The 26233-nt window shown below is 41.6% G+C and overlaps 1 protein-coding gene across 1 annotated transcript; it reads left to right on the top strand.

Annotated features, from left to right (window-relative positions):
* The first annotated feature begins 45 nt into the window (after positions 1-45).
* Positions 46-24734, top strand: PLEKHA8 (pleckstrin homology domain containing A8). Its single transcript, XM_072153696.1, has 14 exons — positions 46-330; positions 7605-7721; positions 12848-13003; positions 14589-14713; positions 15373-15531; positions 16149-16189; positions 17343-17503; positions 18193-18394; positions 19475-19560; positions 20245-20303; positions 20657-20787; positions 22071-22141; positions 22669-22730; positions 24079-24734. Exons 1-14 carry the CDS (start codon positions 213-215, stop codon positions 24274-24276), a joined length of 1686 nt encoding a protein of 561 aa, XP_072009797.1. The 5' UTR covers positions 46-212; the 3' UTR covers positions 24277-24734.
* Positions 24735-26233: the final 1499 nt, after the last annotated feature.

The following is a 26233-nucleotide window of genomic DNA, read 5'->3' as shown; positions in this document are numbered from 1 at the left end:
TGGTCGGGTTATGAGTTGTGATTGGTTCACAGCGCGTCCAGGAAGCGATGTTGGGGCGGGACTTGTGGGGACAAGGGGGATGTTTGTGCTCTGCTGATGGAGACGTAGAGGGGCGTTAGTGACGCCTCTGCAGCACAGTGTGCACTGGGACAGCCGCAGCTTGTTGCTCCTCACAACGGAAATGCGCTGAGCCGCCTGTCAGTGTCTGCTCTATGACCAGTGCGGGGCTAGGGCCACCCGGGGGAGACATGCCGGAGTCCGGCACACGTGACTATGTGACCCCCAGCAACATGGAAGGGATCCTGTACAAGTGGACGAATTACCTGAGCGGTGAGTGATGTGCATCTATATCAGTCATAGGAGCCGGGAGCAGCGGCCCGCGGCCTGTACATGGCACATAGTGACACATGAAGCCGCCACCAGACACTGGTTCACATGACACACAACTCTGCTTATAACTTCTAGTGCCACCATTGTCCCCACCTGTGGCAGCTGACTGCGACAATGTCACAAGATAAGCGTAGGACACTACAAAATCTGCTCAGCTCCTCCTGCTCTATAACATGCTTCCTGCTAATAGGGACACTAAGTACAGGCTGCTCAGCTTCTCCTGCTCTATGGCATGCCGCCTGTAGATCTATATACAATCTGCTCAGCTCCTCCTGCTCTATAACATGCTTCCTGCTAATAGGGACACTAAGTACAGGCTGCTCAGCTTCTCCTGCTCTATGGCATGCCGCCTGTAGATCTATATACAATCTGCTCAGCTCCTCCTGCTCTATAACATGCTTCCTGCTAATAGGGACACTAAGTACAGGCTTCTCAGCTTCTCCTGCTCTATGGCATGCTGCCGGCTAATAGAGACACTGGGGCTTATTTACTATGGTCCTGCGGCCGCATTTCCGTTGGGTTTTGGGGGATCGTGCCGTGGATTGTGCCGCACATGATCGGATTTTGGCACAATGGCGCCGGCTTTCACACAACACAAATCAGGGGGGGGGGGGCTGGCTGTCGGATGATCCAACGGATTCGGACAACGCACGGTATTTAACATTTCAAATTGTGTCGCAAGACATACTCGCATACATCGGGAAGAAGAAGGTGAACTCCGGCGGACCTCAGCGGGGAAGCGACACATGCAGTATCTCGGGTGTACGGTCTTAGTGAATCACGCCGGACTTCATCCTCGTCGGACAACGCACCTCGGGAATCGCGACAGGACTGGGTGAGTAAATGTGCCCCACTATGTACAGTTTACTATTCTCCTGCAGATTTTACTCTGCGTCAAATCTTCTCTGACTACCAGTCAGTTGGAAAAACTTTGCCATGAATGTCTTAAAAAACCTCCCCATACAATTTATAAAATCCTGCATAACCTGTCCCCCTCCTCGGCTGTTACCACAGTGACTGGGTGGTGTGGGCAGTTGTGTCCCTGTTTCAATGAGAATATTTTTAGACTTGTTTTATTTTTTTTTAGACTTTTTTTTTTTTTTTTTTTTTTTTTTTACAGACATCTTACTTCAGGTCAAGGACTTTAAGTTCTGTTCCCTCCCTTGCGACCTGTGAGTAAGCTGTCAGCCGTGAAGTAGTGTTGATTGTTCTACCTGCTTGCCAGCTATCTGCAGGCAACTTTATTGGGGAATATAGTTATGAAAGGAGATTAATGGGGTCTATATAGACTTCAGCCGTATGGGACATTCATAATTAAATCACATTTCCCCATCAATTTGCACAATAAGAATGTGGGAACCTGTCACCAGGAATGTGATTTTTAGCTGGCGACAGGTTCCAATGGTCTATACTGTGCTGATTTAAAAATGCCTTTGTCAGCATTCTGAATAATTTCAGTAGTTTATTTCATATTACCTATATCCCTGCCAGCAGCATGTGGTGACTCCTAGGGAGGGGCAGCTGCAGCCTGGGTGTACCTGTGTCTCCTCATGCTTATTGCTTGTTCGTAATACCCTACAATACTGATGAAGAAATCAGATCATTGCTTGTTCATGTCCCATGGTGGAAGAAATAAAAAAGAAAAAAAAAATAGTTCTTAAATAAAAATAAATGAATAAAAATGCCCATAAGTCCCATAAACATATAACGGAAAAATAGTCTTAATCATAACACAAACCCCACATATATAGTATCAGTATCCGCAACAACCCCTACGTTTAAAAAAAATATAATTTTTTAACCCTTTTGATGAACACCGTAGAAAAAAATCGTTAGTCACCAAAAATTATGATTTTTACGTACCATATATACTTGAGTATAAGCCTAGTTTTTCAGCACAAAAAAATGTGCTGAAAACCCAGGCTTGGCTTATACTCGAGTAAAAAAAATATATATCAAAACTCACCTTTCTGGCTTCCCCTGCTGCCGGCTGTATACTGGGGCAGGGGGCCGGCTATATACTGGGGGGCAGCATAGGAAATAATTAATGGTGGGGGGGGGCAGCATAGGAAATAATTAATGGTGGGGGGCAGCATAGGAAATAATTAATGGTGGGGGTATAGGAAATAATTAATTATGAGGGGCAGTCTAGTAATTAATGGGGGGAGGCATATTCAATAATTAATGGAGAGGGGTCCCAGTATATTTAATAATTAATTGTCCCAATTAATTCATTAATTGAAAACCACATCTTCATTTTGCTACATAATGGGACCGGGCATCAAGCCCTCCACCTTCAAAAATACGGAACTACTCCCAAACATAATCTATACCACACAAGAAAACAAGGAGCGGGGGAAGCACTCGGACACCCCAGCGCGCGTTTCGCCCACGCTTCCTCAGGGAAGTACTTCCCTGAGGAAGCGTGGGCGAAACGCGCGTTGGGGTGTCCGAGTGCTTCCCCCGCATACCACCGCATACCACAAAATGGGTAAGACACTGGTCTTTTATCTCTAATTTCACCATCTGAATACAGTTTAACCAGCAGTGTGCATTAGTTTAGTATCCACATATAGTGGAGATGTTTTTAGAGGTACTAACTTAGGTATATGTTACTTGTATGGTGGATAAACCCTCCAGTGCTATGCGGAGTGCTATGCGGAGGTTTAGTCAACTCGGACTTGTTATATTGGATATCTTCCATTAAACATCCATTGTAATCAATTTTAACCCCTTCACGCTCCGCGGCGGATATATCCGCCACGGAGCGCAGTGACTTAGCGCTCAGTGGCGGATATATCCGCCACGGCGCCTATGCCGGCTCGGCTCTGGATCAGAGCCGAACCGGCATCGGGAAACACGGGGTGCCGGCTGTAACTAATAGCCGGCACCCCAGTGTAACACCCGCGATCGGAGTTGTCTCCGATCGCGGGTGCTTAACCCTTTAGATGCCGCGGTCAGCGCGACCGCGGCATCTAACAAGCATCTGGGGTGTCTTTCCCCCACGATCGGCCCCCCCGAACCGTTTTCGGGGGGCGCCGATCGTTGCTATAGTAACTCTGGGGTCCGATCTGGACCCCAGAGTTACTAGCAAGAATTGCCAGTAAGATGGCGTCTGTGACGTCATCTTACTGGCAAAGTGCCAGCCTATGCAAGTGCATAGGCTGACACTGATAATACTCTGCAATACATGAGTATTGCAGAATATTATCATGAACAAGCAATCAGAGGATTTCTTGTTCATGTACCATGGTATAAAAGTAAAAAAGTAAAAAAAAAAGTTATTCAATAAAAAAATAAAGCCATAAATCACTAAAAATGCCCCAAACCCCCAAAACATATAAAGAGACATATAACTCAAAAAAAAAGTCTAAATCATAACACAAACCCCACATATATAGTATCACCACGTCCGTAACAACCCGTAGAATAAAAGTAAATCATTATTGAACCCCCACGATAAACGCCGTAAAAAAAAACTGTTATAAACCCTCCAAAAATTATGATTTTTACCTTTTCAATCCCACAAAAAATGCTATAAAATGCGACCAAAAAACCATATGTACTTAGACATGATACTGGTGCAAAGTACAACATGTCCCGCAAAAAACAAGCCATCAACCAGCTCCGTAGCCAAAAACGTAACAAAGTTATGCCACTTGGAAGACGGCAATACAAAAATTATAGATTTTTCCCCACATTAGGGTTTTGTTTGACAAATTTAGTAAAACGTAAGAAAATATATTCATGTCTGGTATCCCCGTAATCGTATCAACCCATAGAATAAAGCTAACATGATTATTAGTCTATACGGTGAACACCAAAAAAAAAAAGTCAAAAATCCAGTACAGAATTGATGCTTTTCTACTCCTGCCCTCAAAAAAAGTTCCTAAATTTTCAACAATAGGTGATACCAACCCCAAAATGGTAACAATGGAAAAAGCATCTCATCCCGCAAAAAAAATGCCGTCACATGGCCCCAATAACGAAAAAGCGAAAATTTTATAGCCTTCAAAAGGGGCCAATGAGGAAACTAAAATCCTGGCAGCTGCAGGGCTCTCCTTCCCTTCTGCGTCTCGCTGTGCGCCCATAAAACAAGTCACAGCCACATGTGGGGGGTCTTTGTACTCAGGAGAAATTGCAGAACAAATTGTATGGTGGGTTTTCTCTTTTTATATTTTGGAAATGTGTAAATTTTAGTGCTAAATGAACGTATAAGGGAACAATATGACCATTCTAAATTTCACCTCCATTTTGATTCAATTACTATGAAGATCTCAAGGGGTTAACAATCTTCGTAAAAGCTGTTTCTGATAGATTGAGGGGTGCAGATTTGAAAATGGGTAGATTATATAGGGGGGTTTGATGCTAAATATGTAAAATTTCATTCAAAACTGTATTTATCCCCAAAATAGTCAATTCTGAAAATCCGGAAAAGCGATATTCTTTTTGTAAGCCGCGTGACATCAAAATAAATTATCCAGACATATCAAAAATTATGAAAATGTAAAGTAGACAAATGGGAAATGTTATTCAGCAACTTATTTAGGTGGTAAATCTATCTGCCTGAAAACGCAATGATTTAGAATTTCGAAAATGGCAAATTTTTCAAAAAATTTATCATATTTTCTTTTTTTTGTAAATAAACGCAAAACTTATCAGCCAACATTTACCACTAAAATGAAGTACAACATGTGGGGAAAAAACAATCTCAGAATCGTTTTGATAAGTAACAGTGTTCAAAAGTTATAACCATATAAAGCGAAGCAAGTCAGAATCCAAAAAATCGGGCTGAGCCTTAAGCTGTAAAATGGCTGCGTCCTTAAGGGGTTAATATTGACGAATAAATTTTGTTTATTTTACATTTGAGAACTGAGTGGCTCCTTGTTTTCTTGTGTGGTAATTCATTAATTGGGCCATTATTTAAAATAGTTCTTAAGGGGGTGCAGTATATTAAATTATTAATTGAGGGGGGGGTGCCAGTGTATTATGGATGCCGTCATATGTACTGATATTTATTGTTAAACTTTAGTCCGGCCCTCCAACGGTCCGAGGGGGGCAGTGAACGGCCCTCTATGTAAAAGGTTTGGGGACCCCTGCAATAGGGGATACCAACCCCAAAATGGTAACACTGGAAAAAGCATCTCATCCTGCAAAAAAAAAGCCGTCACATGGCCCCAAAAAGCCGTCACAAGTAACGGCCACAAGTGGGTGGTCTCTGTACTCAGGAGAAATTGCATAACAAATTAAAATGGGTTTTCTCTTTATTTTTTGGAAATGTGTAAATTTTAGGGCTGAATGAACGTATAACTGACAAAATTTGACCCATCTAAATTTCACCTCCATTTTGATTTAATTTCTTCAAAGATCTCAAGGGGTTAACAATCTTCCTAAAAAGTGTTTCTGATAGTTTTACGGGTGCAGATTTGAAAATAGGTCGATATATAGGGGGTTTTTCAATGTTAAATATTCATTTAATTAAAAACAGTAATAATTTCCAAGTCAATTCTGAAAATACTGAAAATGAATATTCGATTTGTAAGCCGCGTGACATCAAAATAAGTTACCCAGAAATATGAAAATGTAAAGTAGACATATGGAAAAGTTATTCAGCAACTTATTTAGGTGGTAAAACTTGATTTCGAATTTTGAAAATGGCAAATTAAAAAAAAAAAAAAAAAATCAATATATATATATATATATATGTATATATTATATACTCGATATACTTATATACTCAAGTATAAGCCTAGTTTTTCAGCACAAAAAATGTGCTGGAAAACCCAAACTCGGCTTATACTCAAGTCAAAAAAATAAATATATCTAAACTCACCTTTCCGGTGACCCCTGTATATCTTCTGTGCGATCTGTCCGGCAGCGGCAGCAGGCTATATACACTGGGGCAGGGGCTGGCTGGCTATATACACTGGGGCAGAGCCTGGCTGGCTATATACTGGGGGGGTATGTGACCAATGCATTTCCCACCCTCGGCTTATACTCGAGTCAATAGGTTTTCCCAGTATTTTGTGGTAAAATTAGGGGCCTCGGCTTATACTCAAGTATATACGGTGTATATATATATATATACACAAACTCAAAACATATCACATCTCAGAATCGCTTTGATAAGTAACAGTGTTTAAAAGTTACAACCATATAAAGCGACTCAAGTCAGAATCCAAAAAATGGGGCTGAACCCCTTAAGCTATAAATTGGCTGCTTCCTGAAGGGGTTAAAGGGCTGGACATGTTTGTCATGTATTAGTGAACATACAATTACATGGAAACGGAGCAAAGCATCGGCAAGGATTTGCTTGGATCTGTCATAGCAGTCCAAATACTGATAATACAGGAAAGCTGCAGCAGTAATATACACGGGTTCTTATCAGACTTTTTACTAAACGTGGTGCGGAGTAATCAGTATTTTAAGTTTATTATACAGTTCAGCATTTTGTTCCGTGTGCTCAGCTGCACGTTCCTTTTCTAAATATTTACCCCCTGTGACATGTAAATGACATGCAATGGGTGGAATATAATACAGGTAGAAAACGTTACCTGCTATCGCGTGCTGTTATCTCGCCGTAACACGTTATTCAGATGGAGTAATCCACTAATGGTTGTCACCTGCTGTGTGCAGCCCTGTACCTTTTCATCGCCCTGGATTGAATCTTGTAAGTGAAGTTTATTTATGGTGGTTCTCTACATCCCGGAGCAGAAAAATCACTTGAGACTGATCATAAGCTGCACAAACTCGTGGTATTTATAGGGCTTCGTGGAACAAAAACGTCAACATTGTATAATGATGCAAATTTCTAAGGTTCAGTTCACACCTGGGTTCCATTCCCCCTTCTGATATCAAATAGCAGAGCAGCTAATGTTTTGGGGTTTTTTTTTTCCTCCATTATAATGATGGAAGGTCTATGGGGAACAGACTTTCTGATCACCTTCTGTTCTTGCTGAAACCCCCAACAAAAGTATGAACTGAGCCTAATACACTTTGATTTTGAATGGAGTGTTTCTCATGGCCTATGCTTAAGCATCATGTAACCAATATGCCTCATGGCAATATACCTTAAAATTGGGTGCACGTTACCTTACCTTAAGATGTGAAGGAGAAGGTTGATGGGCCAGTATCTGCTAAATGGGTTCCCAATCTAACAAGTTGTAGCATTGCTAACTACATGATTCCATGGCTTTTCTATTCCTTTCTTCTAGGGTGGCAGCCGAGGTGGTTTCTCCTGTGTGGAGGAATTCTTTCTTATTATGACTCTAGAGAAGACGCATGGAAGGGATGTAAGGGAAGCATCCAGATGGCTGTTTGTGAAATTCAAGGTAAGTTCGCATAATTCTAAAAATTGCAGAATTTACTGGGGAAAAGTTCCTGGGGGTGGGAAGCAACTTAAAAATCTTAAATAGGAACCCCCATTTTTTTATTGCAGATTTGGATTCCCCAGGAAAAAATGTGTGAAAAAACATTGACAATGGGGGATATTTCCATAAATACCCATAGAGCCAAAGTCTGAAAATAAACATATGCAATATTTTTCTTGAAGCTATCCAATGTTACCAAGTTTGAGCACTTAATGTAGAGCATTTTCTATTTAAAAACTTTGAAGGCACAAGAAAAAATCCCATCTCCAGAGCGAAAGAGACTGAGGTTCACATGACACCAGCCCCCGATGTGGTAGCGGGAGGGACTTGTATTACACCAGCTCCTGATGTGGTAGAGGCGGGGACTTGCATTACACTAGCACCCGATGTGGTAGAGGATGTGACTTGCATTACACTAGCACCCGATGTGGTAGAGGCGGGGACTTGCATTACACTAGCACCCGATGTGGTAGAGACGGGGACTTGCATTACACTAGCCCCTGATGTGGTAGAAGCGGGGACTTGCATTACACTAGCACCCAATGTGGTAGAGGCGGGGACTTGCATTACACTAGCACCCGATGTGGTAGAGGTGGGGACTTGCATTACACTAGCACCCGATGTGGTAGAGGCGGTGACTTGCATTACACCAGCCCCCGATGTGGTAGAGGCGGGGACTTGCATTACACTAGCACCCGATGTGGTAGAGGCGGGGACTTGCATTACACTAGCACCCGATGTGGTAGAGGCGGTGACTTGCATTACACTAGCCCCCGATGTGGTAGAGGCGGTGACTTGCATTACACTAGCACCCGATGTGGTAGAGGCGGGGACTTGCATTACACTAGCACCCGATGTGGTAGAGGCGGTGACTTGCATTACACCAGCCCCCGATGTGGTAGAGGCGGTGACTTGCATTACACTAGCACCCGATGTGGTAGAGGCGGGGACTTGCATTACACTAGCACCCGATGTGGTAGAGGCGGGGACTTGCATTACACCAGCCCCTGATGTGGTAGAAGCGGGGACTTGCATTACACTAGCACCCGATGTGGTAGAGGTGGGGACTTGCATTACACCAGCCCCCAATGTGTGAGAGGCGGGGACTCGGCTTACTCCAGCCCCCAATGTGTGAGAGGCGGGGACTCTGCTTACACCAGCCCCCGAAGAGAACAGAAAACTACTTTTGTGTCCACATTGTAGTTCCTGGGTTACACTGAATGTAGTATCCACATTAAATATTTGATTCCCCTCCCCTCACACCCGGGGGTGAAAACTTCAGTATCATTGGATAGATTTAATTAAATATTGCTCAAATATTTTTTGCTTTTCAATCCGATGCAGTTCCTGTCCACGCTATTTGCATCTTGTTATAAAGCAAGAAGAAATAAGCAGATTAATTCATAGTCTTGATGCGGGTTCCTCAAGACCTTTTTAATAACCTTCTTGTAAAGTTTTGAGCTTCAACTTGTTTTTATAGATGAATTTTTGTTAGATAAAAACATATCTTTCTCTAGAGACTCATTTTAATTGGAGTCTATGGATAATGTTCCCCAAGAGCCAGTACAAAGGGTTCTAGTTTGTGTTCAGAAACCAAAGTCATTAGAGAAGCGCAATAAAGGCAGTGAGGGGGCAGTAAATACAGTGATGCCATTGTAAGGGGGGCAATAAATGCAGCAATGTCTTTGTAAAGGGGCAATAAATGCAGTGATATCACAAAGATGATAACTTGTAATGTTTGAGTAGTGGTAAAGGTCATAATCCTAATGATGTATCCCTGTAATATATAATTATTTCATATGTTTGTAATATCCCTATGCCCACATGAGTAAAGTTTTTTGAAGTGTGGTATAGCAGAAAAGGACTACTCTAATACCCACTCAGACCTTTTTCCCTGTGAGACTTGTGAAACATCACCCCTAAAGGTGTTTAGGGTCCCCAGTGTGAAAAGCCGTGCTCAATAGTACGACTGGCTTGGTCTAGTTCCAAGGTATGAAGTATATGAGGACTTGTAAGAGGTAGCAGCTGGACTCCATAAGTGGCATTGCTACACAGTGTACATCCTGTGCCATGTATGCTTTCCTTGAACAGCCGTTCGAGGGGGAATACTGCTGTGTGGGATGTGTGAAAATTGCTCATCTGGAAGCCCAGATTCTGGATCTAAATGAGCAAGTTTCAAGGCTGCGGGCAATTGACAATATGGAGCGAAGTTTGCTGCTCCTGGAGCACAAACTCTCTGGGGAAGATGGGTGTGGGGAGGGAAGTATGGAAGTGCAGAGTGAGGGGGCAGCTAGTTGGGTAACATGTAGAAGGCGGGATAGAGGGAAGAGTTGTAGGGAGTCTAGTCCTGATATGGTGCACCCCAATAAGTTTGCCAGGCTGGCGGATGAGGGGGATATCAGCTCTGGGGTAGCAATGGTCCAGAAAGACGTGGCCGCTAGCAACCAGGGGAATGTCTGCTCCAGTAAGAAGGGTAATGGAAGCACATGCAAGATCAGACAGGTGCTGGTAGTGGGAGATTTGATTATTAGGGGAACACACAGGGCAATCTGTCACAAAGACCAGTGTGTTGTTCGGCATGTTGCGGATCAGGTTGACCGATTACTGGGAGGGGCTGGTGAGGAACCAGCGATCATGGTCCACATTGGCACTAATGACAAAGTAAGAGGTAGGTGGAAGGTCCTTACACCAGAAAGGCAGCATAAAATTATGGAGGTAAATAATTGGCTCAAAAGTTGGTGTAGGAAGGAGGGCTTTGGGTTCATGGAGAACTGGGCTGACTTTTGTGTCGGCTACAGGCTCTACAGTAGGGATGGGCTGCCCCTCAATGGGGGGGGGGATGTTTTGGGGGGGGAAAATGGCTAGAAGGTTGGAGGAGTGTTTAAACTAGAGTCCTGGGGGGAGGGCAACTACACTTGTGCAGGGCAAAAAGACAGTGTAGATAGAGAGCTGGGAATAGTCATAGTCCATGGGGGAGGAAGGGGGGCTGGAATAAGATTGGGGAATAAGAACAAAAGGAATAGGAATAGGGGAAAACCATATAAAGTGCATGTACACAAATGCCAGAAGCCTCACAAACAAAATGGAGGAACTGGAACTCTTGATGTTGGAGCGCAAATATGATATAGTGGGAATCAGCGAGACATGGCTGGACAGTAGCTATGACTGGGCTGTTACTATAGATGGTTATAGTCTTTTTAGAAATGTTCGGGGGAGGGGAGGAAAAAAAGAATAATAAAATATTACTAGGGGTTTGTTATAAGGCTCCAAATATAATGGAGGCAGCAAAGGAAATGCTGATAAGTGAAATGGATGCGGCTTCAAAGCAAGGTGAAGTACTTATCATGGGGGACTTCAATTACCCAGATATTGACTGGGGGGCAGAAATATGCAGGTCCTTCAAAGTTAGCAGGTTCTTGTCAACAACAAAAGACAATTACCTGTTGCAAATAGTCCTGGAGCCAACAAGAGGGGGGGCACTGCTGGACCTTATCCTAACCAACAGACCTGACAGGGTATCAAAATTACAGGTTAGGGGGAACCTGGGTAATAGTGATCATAATATCATTGATTTCGTATTACCTGACTGGCACCTTCTCTACTGTCTTTATCCATGAAAATCCCCTGGTGGAAGACACAATGAGGAATGATGTAAATTCTCTTTGGAATATCAACAGTTTAACCCAGGAAGAGGTACGGTGCTGCCTCACAACCACTAAGATAGATAAATCACCGGGGCCAGATGGCATACACCCCCAGGTTCTGCATGAATTATGTACGGTGATAGACAGACCGTTATTTTTTAGATTTGAAGATTCACTAAGGACTGGTTATGTTCCACAGGAATGGCGCATAGCAAATGTGGTACCAATATACAAAAAAGGATCAAATAGCGATCCTGGAAACTACAGACCCGTGAGTCTAACTGCTGTGGTGGGGAAATATTTGAGGGGTTTGTTAGAGATGCTGTTCTGGACACCCTGTACATAACCTTATAACCCAGTATCAGCATGGCTTTATGAGAGATCGGTCCTGTCAGACTAATCTGATTGGCTTCTATGTGGAAGTAAGTTCCAGACTGGATCTGGGGGGCCCTGAGGATGTTGTATATCTGGACTTTTCAAAGGCATTTAAGGTTGGTACATAAAATGAGACTGCTGGGACTAGGGGAAAATCTGTGTATTTGGATAAGTAATTGGCTTAGTGATAGAAAACAGAGGGTGGTCATTAATGGCACATTCTCAGATTGGGTTGATGTTACCAGTGGAGTGCCACAGGGGTCAGTATTGGGGCCACTTCTTTTTAATATATTTATTAATGACCTTGTATTGGGTTTACACAGTCAAGTTTCAATATTTGCAGATGATACTAAGCTGTGTAAAGTAATAAATACTGAGGTCGATAGTGTAGCATTACAGAGGGATTTGTGGAAGCTTGAGGAGTGGGCAGATAAATGGTTGAAGTTTAATGTAGATAAATATAAAGTTATGCACTTGGGCCATGGAAACAAATAGTATAATTATGTTCTGAACAGTCAATTACTTAGTAAAACTGGAGCTGAAAAAGACTTGGTGGATGGTAAACTTAATTTTAGTGACCAGAGGCAGGCGGCTGCTGCTAAAGCAAATAAAATTATGGGATGTATCAAGAGAGGAATAGATTCTCATGATAAAGACATAGTTTTGCCCTTATACAAATCCCTGGTCAGACCACACATGGAATATTGTGTATAAGGTTAAAACATTCATTTATTCTTAAAGGTTGGACTTTCCAACCTTGTCTACTATGATGCTATCATATAAAAAGGTGACACAGCCTTTTATTTAGATCACATCAAACATTGTGATCGCTAAAACTTCTGGATTTTAAACTTTTTTTTTTTTCTTGCCTTCGCTTCTAGCCCCTTACAAGTATTCCTATATTTCCCCCCTCTAGCCCAAGATTAACCCCCTACACACCATACTTTCAGAAAAGTGTTTGCCCAGAAATTCACAAATATTGTATATATTTTATTATGTTGTTACTGTATAACGTATGGACACATAATGCCCCCTGCACTGTATAATTATACATTTCTGTGTTGACAGTAAATGCCACGGATAACACTCGGATGGACCTGGCAATCCCCGGGGAGCAGTACTTCTATCTGAAAGCCAGGACGGCGGCAGAGCGCCAACAATGGCTTGTGGCATTGGGCTCTGCAAAAGCTTGTATTACTGACATCAGGACAAAGAAGGAGAAAGGTAAATCACTTCTTAAGGTTGGGATATCCCTTTAGTGTTCATATATTTACAATCCTTCCTTGTATATCAGCTAGGACAGCAATCTCTTCCAGACCTTATGTTACACATCATAAGCAGGAGCCGCTCTCAGCCCACGTCACATCTGTCACACTAGAGATTTAATCTTCTGATTAGAATGTATAATCTGCAAATTGGTGACCTGCCACCTCCTCAAATCCGGTGATGCACATGGGATATTCTGTAGCAGGTTATTGTAGCACATATTCTTGTTCCTACATTTGGAGAAAGATCTGGACCGCACATCCACACATTATACAACGATCTATGGCCACTAGGTTACGCTAACAAATCAAATTCAAGATCTTCGCTACATTTTGATCAAATTGTATAAGCCCACTAACATTTTTTAAGAGGACCTCGTTGCAGTTGGTCTCTATGTTAGTGGGTGCAGCATCACATGGCATCCACCGCTGCTGGGACATAACACCAGCAGGGGGCAAAATACAGTACTGTTACCCAAACTGGTGGACTAACGCCCATGGCAGCTGCACAGTAGGTAAATGAGCAATATCACCTGTTTTAAGGAGCACCCATCGTCAGATTTAATCCCACTAAACTACTATCCCCCGATGACTTTTCTAGAATTCCCTCTTTTATATAAAATCTCACTAGGTTACCTATAAGAATCTCCTCCAAAGTCAGGCAAATATGACTCTTATCACCTCATTTTTGTATGAGATGAGTCAACTTTAGTGGTTGCAGGGTAGTGTCACTTCAGGAGCCCCCATCTCTCACAGAACTATGGCAGGGACTGGAAGTAGAGTGGACCAAAATCCCACCACAGCAGTGTGAGAGACTAGTGACGTCCACAGATGTGCTGAAGTCATCCATAGCAAAGGCCTGTGTACGTCCTACTGATTGGTGACTGGTGTAACCTTCAGAAAATGTAGTTCTAATCTTTCTCAGTGCTACGGTCATTGATGTTCTCTAATTAGGAACATCACGTTTTTTTGCTAAACAAAGGTTTTATGTTGATAAACTTAAAGACTAAATATCTTTGAAATGTTTATCAATATAGATTACATTAAATCTGAAAAAATCAAGTGATCATACATTGTTCTCTCATTTTGATCTCCAGGGTGTAGTTGCAGTCACTATACCGCCTGCGTAAAAGAGGATCAGTGTGGTGCGACTGCGCTGCCAAATATCTTTCTTTCCTTTATGAATACATTTACGACCTGGTGGTACTAGTTTTATAAGGGATGTCCCTCCACAGTCTATCACTTTCAGACCTCTGGTACAAACAAGGTCCAGCGAGGGGACATAGAAGTGCTCACCGCCCCCACCCTGATGTCCATGGGAAGCAATAGGCACAATTACAGTGTGGTGATTACACCGTGTTGACTGCGCCCAAAGCAAATCTATGTTCGTCTGTCTGCTGAATGTGTTGCCTCAGGTTTTCTGGTAGTTATGGAAAATAGTGATCCAGAATTTCCCAAGAAATGCAAATATTATACAATTATAAAAACCAACAGGATTTCTTTAATTACATAAAATGTTTTTTTTTATTTTTTTTGTTCCGCAGACTTTAGTGATGGCACAGAAGCTCTTAAAACAAAGATGTCTGAGTTGAGACTGTATTGTGATATCTTGGTCCAGCAAGTGAATAAGACGAAAGAGACTTCTGTTGTCGTCTCACAGGAGTCTCCGGTATGTATATGTGTGGCCGGCTTGTTGTCCTTGTAGTTAGGCTCAGGTAACGGCACAGACGCCTGTGGTCTGTTAATGAGTAACTAAAGCCAAATGCAACATCTCATAGACCTGTGTCTGGTGCATCAGCCGCACCTGCAGTTATTACAATAAGTCAATATCTAAGCGCATGTGTATATGTTCAGAAATAATCATCTGTCCTGTACGGTTTTTTATCTTCTGTCCAGCTTTTGTCTTAAAAACCTGAAATTTGTGGATACTTTTTCCCCTTATATCCCAGTTCGGAAAGAATCACTTTTATATTTCCTCTACTGAAAGATGTTCTGCAGCGGCTTAAACCATATCCTATACCTTTTACAATACGTTATCCGTTTTAATTACTCTAATACATGTATTTCTTACATTGGGTAGACTGTTTATCACTCCAATCTCTGTTAGAACAAGAACTTGTGTAATGTAGAGGACACAGGGGTGTAAATTGAGGGGGATCTAAAGGTGCGGTTGCAACCGGGCCTGAGAGGCCACTGGGGCCCTTATGGCCAATACCATTCATTTATAAAAAGACTAGTATTATAAACAATACATTGGGGGACAGGCAGCTTCATGTTACACCGCTGAGAGGACCATAAATCTTTTTTATTTTTTTGCTGTTGTAATAGGATAACCTTGATATGGGAGCTCTTTTGAAGTCGACTTGTAATACTTTCCTGAAAACCCTGGAGGAGTGTATGCAGATTGCAAATAACACCTTCACTTCTCGCCTGGTGTACGCCACTCCCCCCGGATCTCCACATCTCTCTGCCCTTAGACCGAACAAGGTAATGTGTGACATCTAACACGCCTGCACTAGTCATACACTGCATGGATAGCCTGATAGGAACTTATCCTAGAAAGTATGTCAAGGTCACGATCTTGGCATAGTAAACGGATAGCCCATAAGAGTAATAATAAAACATTTTATCTAGCGCCATCATGTACCGCAGAACTTTTCATGTCATGGGGGACATACACAAATATTTAATATTACATATTAATAACAGTCATACAAAACAATAGGAGTGAGGGCCCTGCTTGAGAGCGCTTACAATTTATGAGACCGTGAATAATGTACTTCTGGTAAAAAAAAAAAAAAAAACAATTTATGAAGCCTGAAGTTCTTCCAAGAACTCCTAATGGAGGTGTTTTATAAAACATGTAGAACGAATACATTATCTCTATGGAGTAATCAAGAAAAATGTCACATTTAAAAGGTGTTCAGGCCACTGGATCCTTCCTGCAAGGTGTATGCAGGTAGTTCTATGACCTGATAAACTAATAATAATAATTAGAGCACTGAATGAAGCAAAAGCATCACATGATGAAAAAACAGAAGTCAACAGCAGTGTAAATGTGGCGTTTTTTGGTTTTTTTATGATTATTATTATTTTCTTTTTAGGTACGCCGATCTACTTTATCAAGTCAGATTTCATCACAAAAGTAAGTGTATAGAATATAATACATTGATGGATGACTATAATTTTCAAAGATGGCTGAAAGAGACCCATTTTTGGGGAGCGACTTCAGATACTATACCATCCACAGGTCTTTACGGATCAGTGGTTTAGAATCGCAAATTAGCCTTTATTATTTCAGTCCCGCAATGAAAATAAAACCATTGATCACTCGCACTTAGCGAAATCCGGAGCTCTGGGCACCTGCATGGTAGTTCAATGAAGCCGACGCTGTACATACACCACATGCACAATGATGCTGGGATTGGCTACGTTGGCTTCATTGAAGCATCACACAGTTGTCTAGAGCACCAGAGATGCACCTTATCAGACTTTTCTCCAGATAAGTACAAATGTTTTTATAGCAGTCATGGAACAATATGATACAGGGTGATTTGGGACACTAAACCACAGGTCCATAAAGATTTGTAGTTGGTTAAGTGTTCCAAATTGCCCTGATAGGTTCTCTTTAAAGAAAACTTACTTACACTTATTCATAGATCCAGGCACTGTGACTGTGGTATCCATGGCCTTCTTCCTCTTAAAATCAACTTTGAAATCTATGCTAGTGAGCCAGAGAGACTCCTTGGGGGGGTGTTATCTAAGCCCCTCTGGGCTCCACTTTCATAAGCCGTTACAGTGTGCAAGGTAGCGTTGGCTCCCGCCACTGTGTGCTTAAACTTCCTCTGCTGATGTGAGATGACATCAGGCAGAGGGAGGGGGGAGTGTTGAGGGAGTAGAGGGGGAGAGAGTGTAACAGCCTGTAAAGTTGCAGCACAGAAGGGCTCTGGTAACACCCCCAGGAGCTCTTCTGGCTCATTAGGATAATTTTATAAGTTGATTTTTGAAGGAAGAAGGCCATGGATAGCAAATATAAAACGATTACCACAGTCATGGGGCCTAAGTGTCCCAGGTTTATCCATGCTTTCTTTTGATGGTAGATTTCCTTTACATCCTTTTTAAAGTTTTGAACCAAAGAGACATTTGCAAAACCATTTATCAAGAAGCAGCAAATACTTTGTCTTCTCATCTACTATTAGACTTTCCCATTAGTTATATATTGAATTTACTATATTTTGAGATGCATATAATTTATTTTCTTCAACTTATCTGCTATGTAATTCTTTCAAATCCTACAGGAAAATGGAACTGAATAATAACCATGAAAACAACTCTTATAAAGAGGAGACCAATCATCACGACCATTCCATAATTGAAAATATTCGTGTTCTTGGTATGGAAATTTCTGAGACTGCCCCTGTGCTTCCACAGGAAAATGAGAAATCGAAAAACCTGGAAGGTAAAACTATGTATCTCGACTGTCTTCATATTAACCCCTTTAATAAGCGGATGCTGTTGGCCTGGCGGTAGAAAAACATGGCTGCTATCTACCAAAAAAGGCGCCACACCGGACCACAGTTTGTGCTGGTATTGGAACTTGGCTCTTTTCGTCTCTATGCAACTGAGTTGAAATATTGACACAAATCATGGTCAGGTATGCCGCTGTTTGTGGAAGAAAGCAGCCATGTGTTTCAACCACTGGACAACCCCTTTAAGTACACACTAGTTAAGCATATGAAACTAGGAACTTACACTTCCCACATGGTTCTTCAATCACCTTGTGAAGTAAAAACGGGAAAGAAAAAAGAAAGGGAGCTGCTCAACATTTGGGCCAATCCCTTAGAGGTGATTGGAGTAACAAAAGCTGTGACGCATGTTGTCTCCGTAACTTTAGACATTATGGAGGCAGTGTAGTTCATTGCTTTACTGTTTCCGTTATTCCAGTCCACTTCTTTAAGGGTTAAAAGACATAAGTTATAAAACCGCATCAGGCTCTTTCCCCAGTGGTTTATTTCTACCTCACCTGTGTATGGCTAAGATGTAAAAATCCCTTTAAAAAAGGGGGTTGAGGTTAGGGGCTGTGTAAACCTGGGTAACATTATTTTAACACTTTGAAGTTTGCAACTGCTGGTAATTATTTTCTTGTAGGATCAGAAGATGATGTACATAGCGTTCAGTCAAGGCCAGAGGAACCCGGTGACTGCGCCCTACAAAACAATGGACATGACGCAAATGTAGCTTCGCACACAGTCACTGGTGCCTTGCAAAAAGATGGAGAAGGGAATGGAGATGAAGGAGGGGGCAATGGTAGAGATCTGCCCCAAACGTTTTTCAGCACCATGACTCACAGGTACGAATGTGTGTCCTCAATCTTCGGCCTTATGCACATGGCTGGAGTGCTAGTCATTGTTTCGGCAGCTAGTACACATCCCCATTTAATAATAATAATAATTCTTTTACACGGCGCCTACACATTACGCAGCGCTGCACAAAGCATGGCAAATTGGTCCCTGTCCCCATGGGGCGCACAATCTAAACAACCTACCAGTATGTTTTGGAGTGTGGGAGGAAACCGAAGGACCCATAGGAAACCCACGCAAACACAGAGAGAACGTACAAACTCTTTGCAGATGTGGCAGCGCTGCAAGGCATAAGTGCTACCCACTCAGTCACCGTGCTACTTCTATGGGGTCATGCCCACAGCCATGGATTCTACAGCCCTGTGTATGGGCCGACTGCCCATAAAAATGCATCTGACTTATTTTTATCATCTTTAGACAGATCTGCTTTTGAGTGATCTTAACTGAAGACAATGCTTTATACCATTCAAGTCAATGGTAGAGGGAAATCTAAAAGCTGACAAATAATCAGGGCTGTAGAGTCGGTCGGTGACCATTTTGATGGAGTTGTGATAAAATAGACCAACTGATTCCAGAAACCTAGAATATGTTATTAAAATTCTGAAATTTCCTTGAAATCTTTGTTATATTAATGAGCAACACTTATTGGTCCAAGGGCCGCACTGTCATACTGATCAACATTAATGGGCCGCATCTGTAACCAGCACCCTAGATGCACCAACAACCAAAGTACAGGACAAAATGTAACCCCAGAAATTACAAAAAAAAAATTTTAAATCCTCTCCTTTCCTGTTTTCACTTTCTGCATGTACTGACATGACTGCACCGATGTGATATTGACATTCCATTTATGTCATTATACTTGTATTTTCTACGTTTCAGTGTTTGACAATGGCTGCTGTGACAGCCCGAACGTCACGTTCTATATGAGACATGGCCGAAAATACATACTATCTTTTAAGTGTAATTTTGGTGTGCTGGGATTTCATGATCAATGAAAATGCTGAGCCTGTGATCCATGTACCACAACACAATGTTTACCTTTGTTTTGTTTTTTTTGTTTTTTTAAGATTCAATGACCTTGTCTATGAAGATGAAGATGGTATTCCTACAGAATATTTCTTGGACTCTTGCTATGCAATAGTCCCAGTGTTGGGTATGTGTTCTATCGCTTGTATCTTCTTGTTTCTGATGGTTTAACATGGTCATATATTAGGTCCTTTTGTGTGTATGTGTGTGTGTATATATATATATATTTTTTTTTTTTATTATTATTTTTTTTTTTATTTTTTTTTTATTATTTTTAATTATTAATATACACACACCCCATACCAAATGGAAGATGGGTACACATGATCAACTCCATTCAATTGTAAAGGTCTTCCAGGACTCCAGAGAGTAGTAACTTGAGTGCGGGTGCCGAGTAGTCAGACCCCAGGGTTTAGATGATTATCCTTTATGCACAGAAGAGGGTACAAGTGTCACTTGAGGTACTGCCCCTTTAGGGTGTAGTCACTAGTGGTGTATGTACCGCACTTTAATCGCGTTTGTAAATACCGTACAAAAGCCACAAGTGACTGCACTATTCTGTGTATGGTTAGGAAAAAAGTGTAGTCGGCACAGTGAAAGCAATAGGATTATAACCTGATGTGGGTGCTGGATCAAAGGGTTCGTCTTCAAGCCCCAGGGAATATCCAGAAAATACGAGCAGAAGAGCAGCACTCCGGTTAGATCTGGTTAGATACTTCGGTTTTGTTACATTATTTATTGAAATACGTGTTGTAAGTTTTATTTAAACGTCTGATTGGATTAAGGGCTGGTAACATTTGTGTCTCCACAGATAAGCTCGGACCAACGGTATTCGCTCCTGTGAAAATGGATTTTGTTGGAAACATAAAGGTGAGACTAAATTCAGAGCTAATTTTGTCTGGATTTTCTACTCCATCCTTATATGCTATATGTGTATAGATCCGCCTAAGATTAAGAAGGCAAGTAAAGAAGCAGGAAATATTTCAGAATAAGTTTGCGTTGGTAGCTAGTGATGAATCCAGTATTTTTAGTACAATTGATTAATAAGGTAATAATGCAGCTCTGAGACAGATGAGGTTGTTTCACGCTCTTCATTGTTCTGATATGTATAAGAAATCCCAGAGGCCAGGCCCTCATTAATGGATATTAGATGTGCCAGTTTTCACCCCCCACATTGCCCCTCCGGGCTGATTATTATTTTTATTTTTATTACAACCTATCAGAAAATAAATCAGAAATACATAACCAATAAGGAAGAACTGACAACGCTTCAGAAGATCGTTCTCCATGAAGTTAACAATAACCTGGCCCAAGTCCGGAATTCTGCGACTGAAGCCCTGCTGTGGCTGAAAAGGTGAGACGGATGTGTGAAGCGGAAGCATGCATCAGTGATCACAGACTCAAATTTGCATCGGGAGCTTGCTGGAACGTCCTGCCTAATGCTCAGAAACCAGAACTGATCTCAGCATGTCAGTTTCTGAGCATCGAGCCACACGTTCCAGCAAGCTCCCGATGCATGTTTGACGCATCAAACTAGCTCATGGGCAAGAGGCCTAAGGCTACATGCACCCTACCGTGTGCTCGCCCAGGTAAGATCCCAGGCTAGCACCCGGACAAGTGCAAAAGAGGGGAGAGAGCGCACTGTACCCCTCCCTTCTGCATGGATACCCAAGCAGCCGCAATCCGGCAACTGATAAGACCTGTCCACCAGGTAATGGTGCAATGAGAAAAATTGTGCTCAGTACACCGTGACCCGGTGCCCTAGACCTCTATTGTGGCTGTGACAATATCAGTCATGTACACGTAGCCTGAATGTAATGAATTGGTAACATGCTCCAAAATATGTCAGTTAATGTAACATCCCCTACTTAAATATTATGGTACCCTTCCACATTAGAGGGCAGCCAAGTTTTCAAGGTAAATTAGACATTGATGGAAATACCTGCCATTGCCTTATGTCCCTCTTCTATTCAGAATACATGCACGCTTGGCTTGTTTTCATATGAGAGAGGTACAGGATGACTAGCTAAAGTGATAGCCCCTTTATGGCTGTATTTACACTATAGTGTTCCTTCCACATAGTGATCAGATTTGCCATCCCCCTATACTTGGATTAGATACTCCATCCCACCACCACACTCGATGGGGTTGTCATCCTGAGAATACCAGAGTTATGTATGGGTAATGCTGTTAGTTTCCATAGACACAACCAACATCACTATCGGCTGCGGCCCATTTCCTCAGGTCAGTATTGTTTAGATGGCCCCCAGTAACCTGCCCTGTGGACACGGGGGGGGATAAAGTTGACAGGTGAGCGAAGTGACCGGACATTCAGTAATAGGAAGCCGTATCCATATTAAGATGGGACAGATGTTGGACACACTGGCAGGGGAAGAGTGTTTACCCTTTGTCTTTTTACCTCTACTTTGTTTGTCTCTCTTAAGAGCCTAAAAGGGAATTTGGGTCAGTGATGGCCCCAGTACATAACTAATAATTGTGTATTCAAGCAATGAGAATATCTCTGTATACTATAAATGAGAACCAGTGAAAACTTACTATCCTAATGTTTGGTGAAGGGTTTGAAATACTGAATGAACCTCAAGTCACTAAATCCTAACTTTCTTTTCCTTGTTGCAGAGGACTGAAATTCCTGTTTCAATTTTTAATGGAAGTGAAAAATGGTGAAAATAACATTCAAACAGCATTAAGTAAGCAAATTGTAATATATTGGATCAAATTGTAATTTTTAGTGACACCATTTAATATTTCTTGCAATGTACTGGAAGGCTGGAAAAAAAAATTGGAAGTGTGGTGAAATTGACCAAAAAAACACATTTGCACATTTTTTTAGCGGGCTCTGTTTTATGGCTTTCATTTTGCACTTCATTTCATACTTCCTCTTTATTCTTTGGGGTGGTACGATCACAGGGATACCAAATTTATATAGGTTTTAGTAGATTTAAAAAAAAAATAAATAAAAAAAAAAAACTTTTTCAAATTCTGAGGCCAATAACTTTTTCACACTTTGGTGTACGCACCTGTGTAAGGTGTCGTTTTTTTGAGGTACACGCTGACGTTTTAATTTATATCAATTTGGGGCCTATATGAATGATCACATATCCAAGGGGTATTCTGGTGATTTGGATTCTCATTGTATTTACTATAGGAAGAATATATTGGAAGTGTGTATTAGACTATGGTGAATCATATGTAACTTTATAACTTATCTTTTCAGGTAGTGCATACGGTAAGACGTTGCGTCAGTATCATGGCTGGGTGGTTAGAGGTGTGTTTGCGGTAAGTGGACTTTGTTGGGTACAGTTAGTGTCTGTCGTGTAAGGTTCAGTTCACATTAGCGGTTTCCTTTACATTCTACGTTTGAGTAGAACGTAATAGAAACTGGAAACTGAATCTTTTGTTCCCCATTGGCTTCCATGCACCTTCTGTTACGCTTCTGTTATTTATTGTGTAAAAAAAGAGATTGTCCGCTGTAGATTTTTAGTTCATTATTAATAACTGAAGGCCTGACAGAACGGTGAACATGACAAAAAGAAGATATGGGTGTATTTGTTTGAATATGATAATAGTCTATGGACAGGCGGTAGGTGTTCTCCTTCTGGAGAGATTACCAATTAAGGCCACCTTAAAGGCTTGTGGAGACTTAAAGCCATAGATGCTCCTCTAGGGAATTCTGGGAAATACGCAAATAAGTTTTTCGAGGTGTTAAATGGAAAACAATGCCTCCTTTTGCTACCTTGAAAGGCAGCCCCCTTCTGGAATAGATATATTGCTTTGGCTTAATCCCACATCATGTTTTTAGACTTCTTGGAAGTCATACTTGATGTTAAGGTGGCTGCCTTTCAAGGTAACCAAAGGAGGCATTGTTTACCACCCAACACCTTGGAAATTGTATTTGCAATAGTCTATGGCAGACGCTTTGTCCAAGAGGATGATGTACCCTTGTAGACCTGTAGATGGCAGTCTGGAACAGGTTATGTTCCCATGGACTCCCTTTCTAAGGGCAGTATTGCCATTTCATTTCAGTTTACCCTTTTGTCCGCTTTGACATTACATAACGTCTTGCTGATCACTGTGAACTACTAGTGATGTATCTCTAGCATCAAATCTGTGGGGGTCCTACACCTGGCCTAATCCTTGATTGGCTGTTTGACCATTGATTATTTAAATGACCTTGACTAATGATGTGCCTTAGGGTGATGTGACACATGGTGTTTTGGTCTGTTTTTAAACATCCATTTTCAGTCCGTTTTGCCAGTTTACCATGCATTTGGCTGCTTACAACCTGTTTATCTATTAAGATAATTGGAAAATGGACCAAAAACGGACTAAAAACGCCATGTGTGTCACCACCCTTAAAGGCTTCAATCCTGAAGAAACCCCACAAGACTTGGTTTGTGTTGGGGTAGGATTCAAGACATCCTCTTTTAGTGTGTGTTGGCTGCGTGTTTCTAATCAATAAGCATGCGTGCACATCATAAGAAATTAATTCAGACACATTTGCTGATTTAAATCTCACTCATGCGATCATGGCCATGGCAAATCTGGAGGGACGCGTAATGTGCATTTGCTGCAACCTTGGTAACAAACAAATTCTTTGTCTTCCTCCTTTGCACGTTTCTTACAGCTGGCCTTAAAAGCCGCCCCATCATATGAGGGATTCGTGGCTGCACTGACTGTAACAGAAGGAGACGAGAAAGATGAATTTTTCTATGACGCCATGATGAGGGATCTTAACATTTACCTGCCGGCAATGGAGAGACAGCTGAATATCTTGGATGTTCTGTATGAAGAGCACGGTCTAGAATCGGATGAAGTTGTATGACCAGTGACCTCTTAGGATTCTGAGATGTAATATTCTACTCTGAGCACTAGTGAGGAGGTGAATGGACGATCTCCGTGGCCTACTATATCTCAGCGTGGATACAAGTGGCCTTCAGCATTCACAATCCAGTTTTGTATCTAGGAATCTGAGGATCTAGGATCTCTTTATTGTAATCTTGATTTTTATTTATGGATTTCATTATCATGAACGAGATGCAGCTTTTTATAATTATGTTTTTTAAGTACCAAAAATTTGACTTGTTGCTATAGCCCCTTTAGGAGCAAAGCAAAAATTGGGGATCTTCAGACCGCAAGCCCTGCCCGGCATCATAGGATGTAACACCGATGTTCTGTATATCCACAACTCTCAGGACGTACTCCTGTCTCCAGTTTTATTGGCTTTGGGCCTTTGCTTTATTAAGGGTATTTAATAAATGGTAAAATGGATTTTGTATATTGCCCCCATGTCTACCGCTGTTTTATTTGTCCAAATGGAATCTTTTATTTTATTTTTTTTATTTTTTTTTTTACATCATATAATAAATATATGTATATATATTATATGATGCAAAAAAAATGTGTGTGTGTATATATGTATATATATATATATATATATATATATATATATATATATATTATCTTGGACCCTTAGCTCCCAATAGCAATCTGTATTCACCAATTCAAACCTCTCCCTTTATTTTGAGGTACATATGGACAAAGGTTGTCCTGATGAGAATGAAGGTCATCAAGAAACTAAACTTTCATAAATTTCATACTGTCAAATAGTACCAATGATAATAGTAAATTTTAATATATTTTATTAAAGGGCACCTGTCACCAGAAGGCCTTTTTTTGAGCAGGGGACAGGTTCCCGTAGACACAGCAATACATAGTGCAAGCATGTTTAAAAAACACTAGGTGCGTTTTGCCTTTGTAGTGTGCAGGGGGTGCCAGATTTAGGATTGCTTCGCACATTCTTTATAAATCTGGTGGCCCCAGCACTGCTCCTAAAGAGTGCACCAACCTTTTTTGTCTGACTTTGCATGATAGATGTGGCTCCCGGTCCGAATGCACACAGGAACAGCCATTTCGATGAAGAAATTTGTGCCACATGATGCCCGCAACACAAAATGGGCATATGCCATTCAAATACCTAAAAGCACGCGCAAAGTCCGACAGAAAACTGGCGCACGGCCCTTATTAAATATAAACACTATATTACATTTTTCCGTGCTCCCTGCCACATGCGAGTCCAAACATGTGGGCAAGCTGCAGGCAGCTGCTTTGCTGGCGGAAATCAAAGGGTTAACACCCAAAATCAGATTGCAGGTGGTACCAGTGGGTGTTTGTTGCAATATCCAGCAAACACACACCTCTAATGAAGAGGGCTCGGCCCATGAGAATTCCCCATACAACCGTAACATACTTGTGACCTAATAATAAGTTGTTAAGGGGTTAATGAAGTATGTTACAGAGTTTACCATTGTTACCTGTACTATTCTATTCAGCAATAAATAAAATTGGCTTAAAAGATTTAGTTACCCTTTATAACGGTAAAACCCGAAGCATAAGATTGTTTCGGTAGTAGTTGTGTGCGTGGATTGCTTTAAAGGTGCATTCCCGCCTCGCCTACTACAGCTAATTGCCCCCCAAAAATTCTTCAATTTATTGCTATTTTTAAAAGAATTACCTATATTCCCACAATACTGTAACTGGGGCTTACCTCCCCCTAGTAACGGCCCTCTGTTGACTCGATAGCAGCTCTGGCCGTGCAGACGCTTAGAATGAGGCTTCTCTGAACCTGCCGGGAATATGTGAACATGCATAGCTAGTGGATGCGCAATTCACATAAACCTCGCTTGCTAAATCCGGACAGCTGCCGGGCATGCTCAGTTGTCCTGAATGTTCAAGCCTTACCATGGGACGGCTGTGTACTGCAGCAAGCCAGCACTACTAGA

This window comes from Engystomops pustulosus, chromosome 5 (genome assembly GCF_040894005.1).
Source record: "Engystomops pustulosus chromosome 5, aEngPut4.maternal, whole genome shotgun sequence".
NCBI lineage: Eukaryota > Metazoa > Chordata > Amphibia > Anura > Leptodactylidae > Engystomops > Engystomops pustulosus.
The sequence above is the reverse complement of the archived record's forward strand: the minus strand, read 5'-3'. Positions and strand labels throughout refer to the sequence as shown.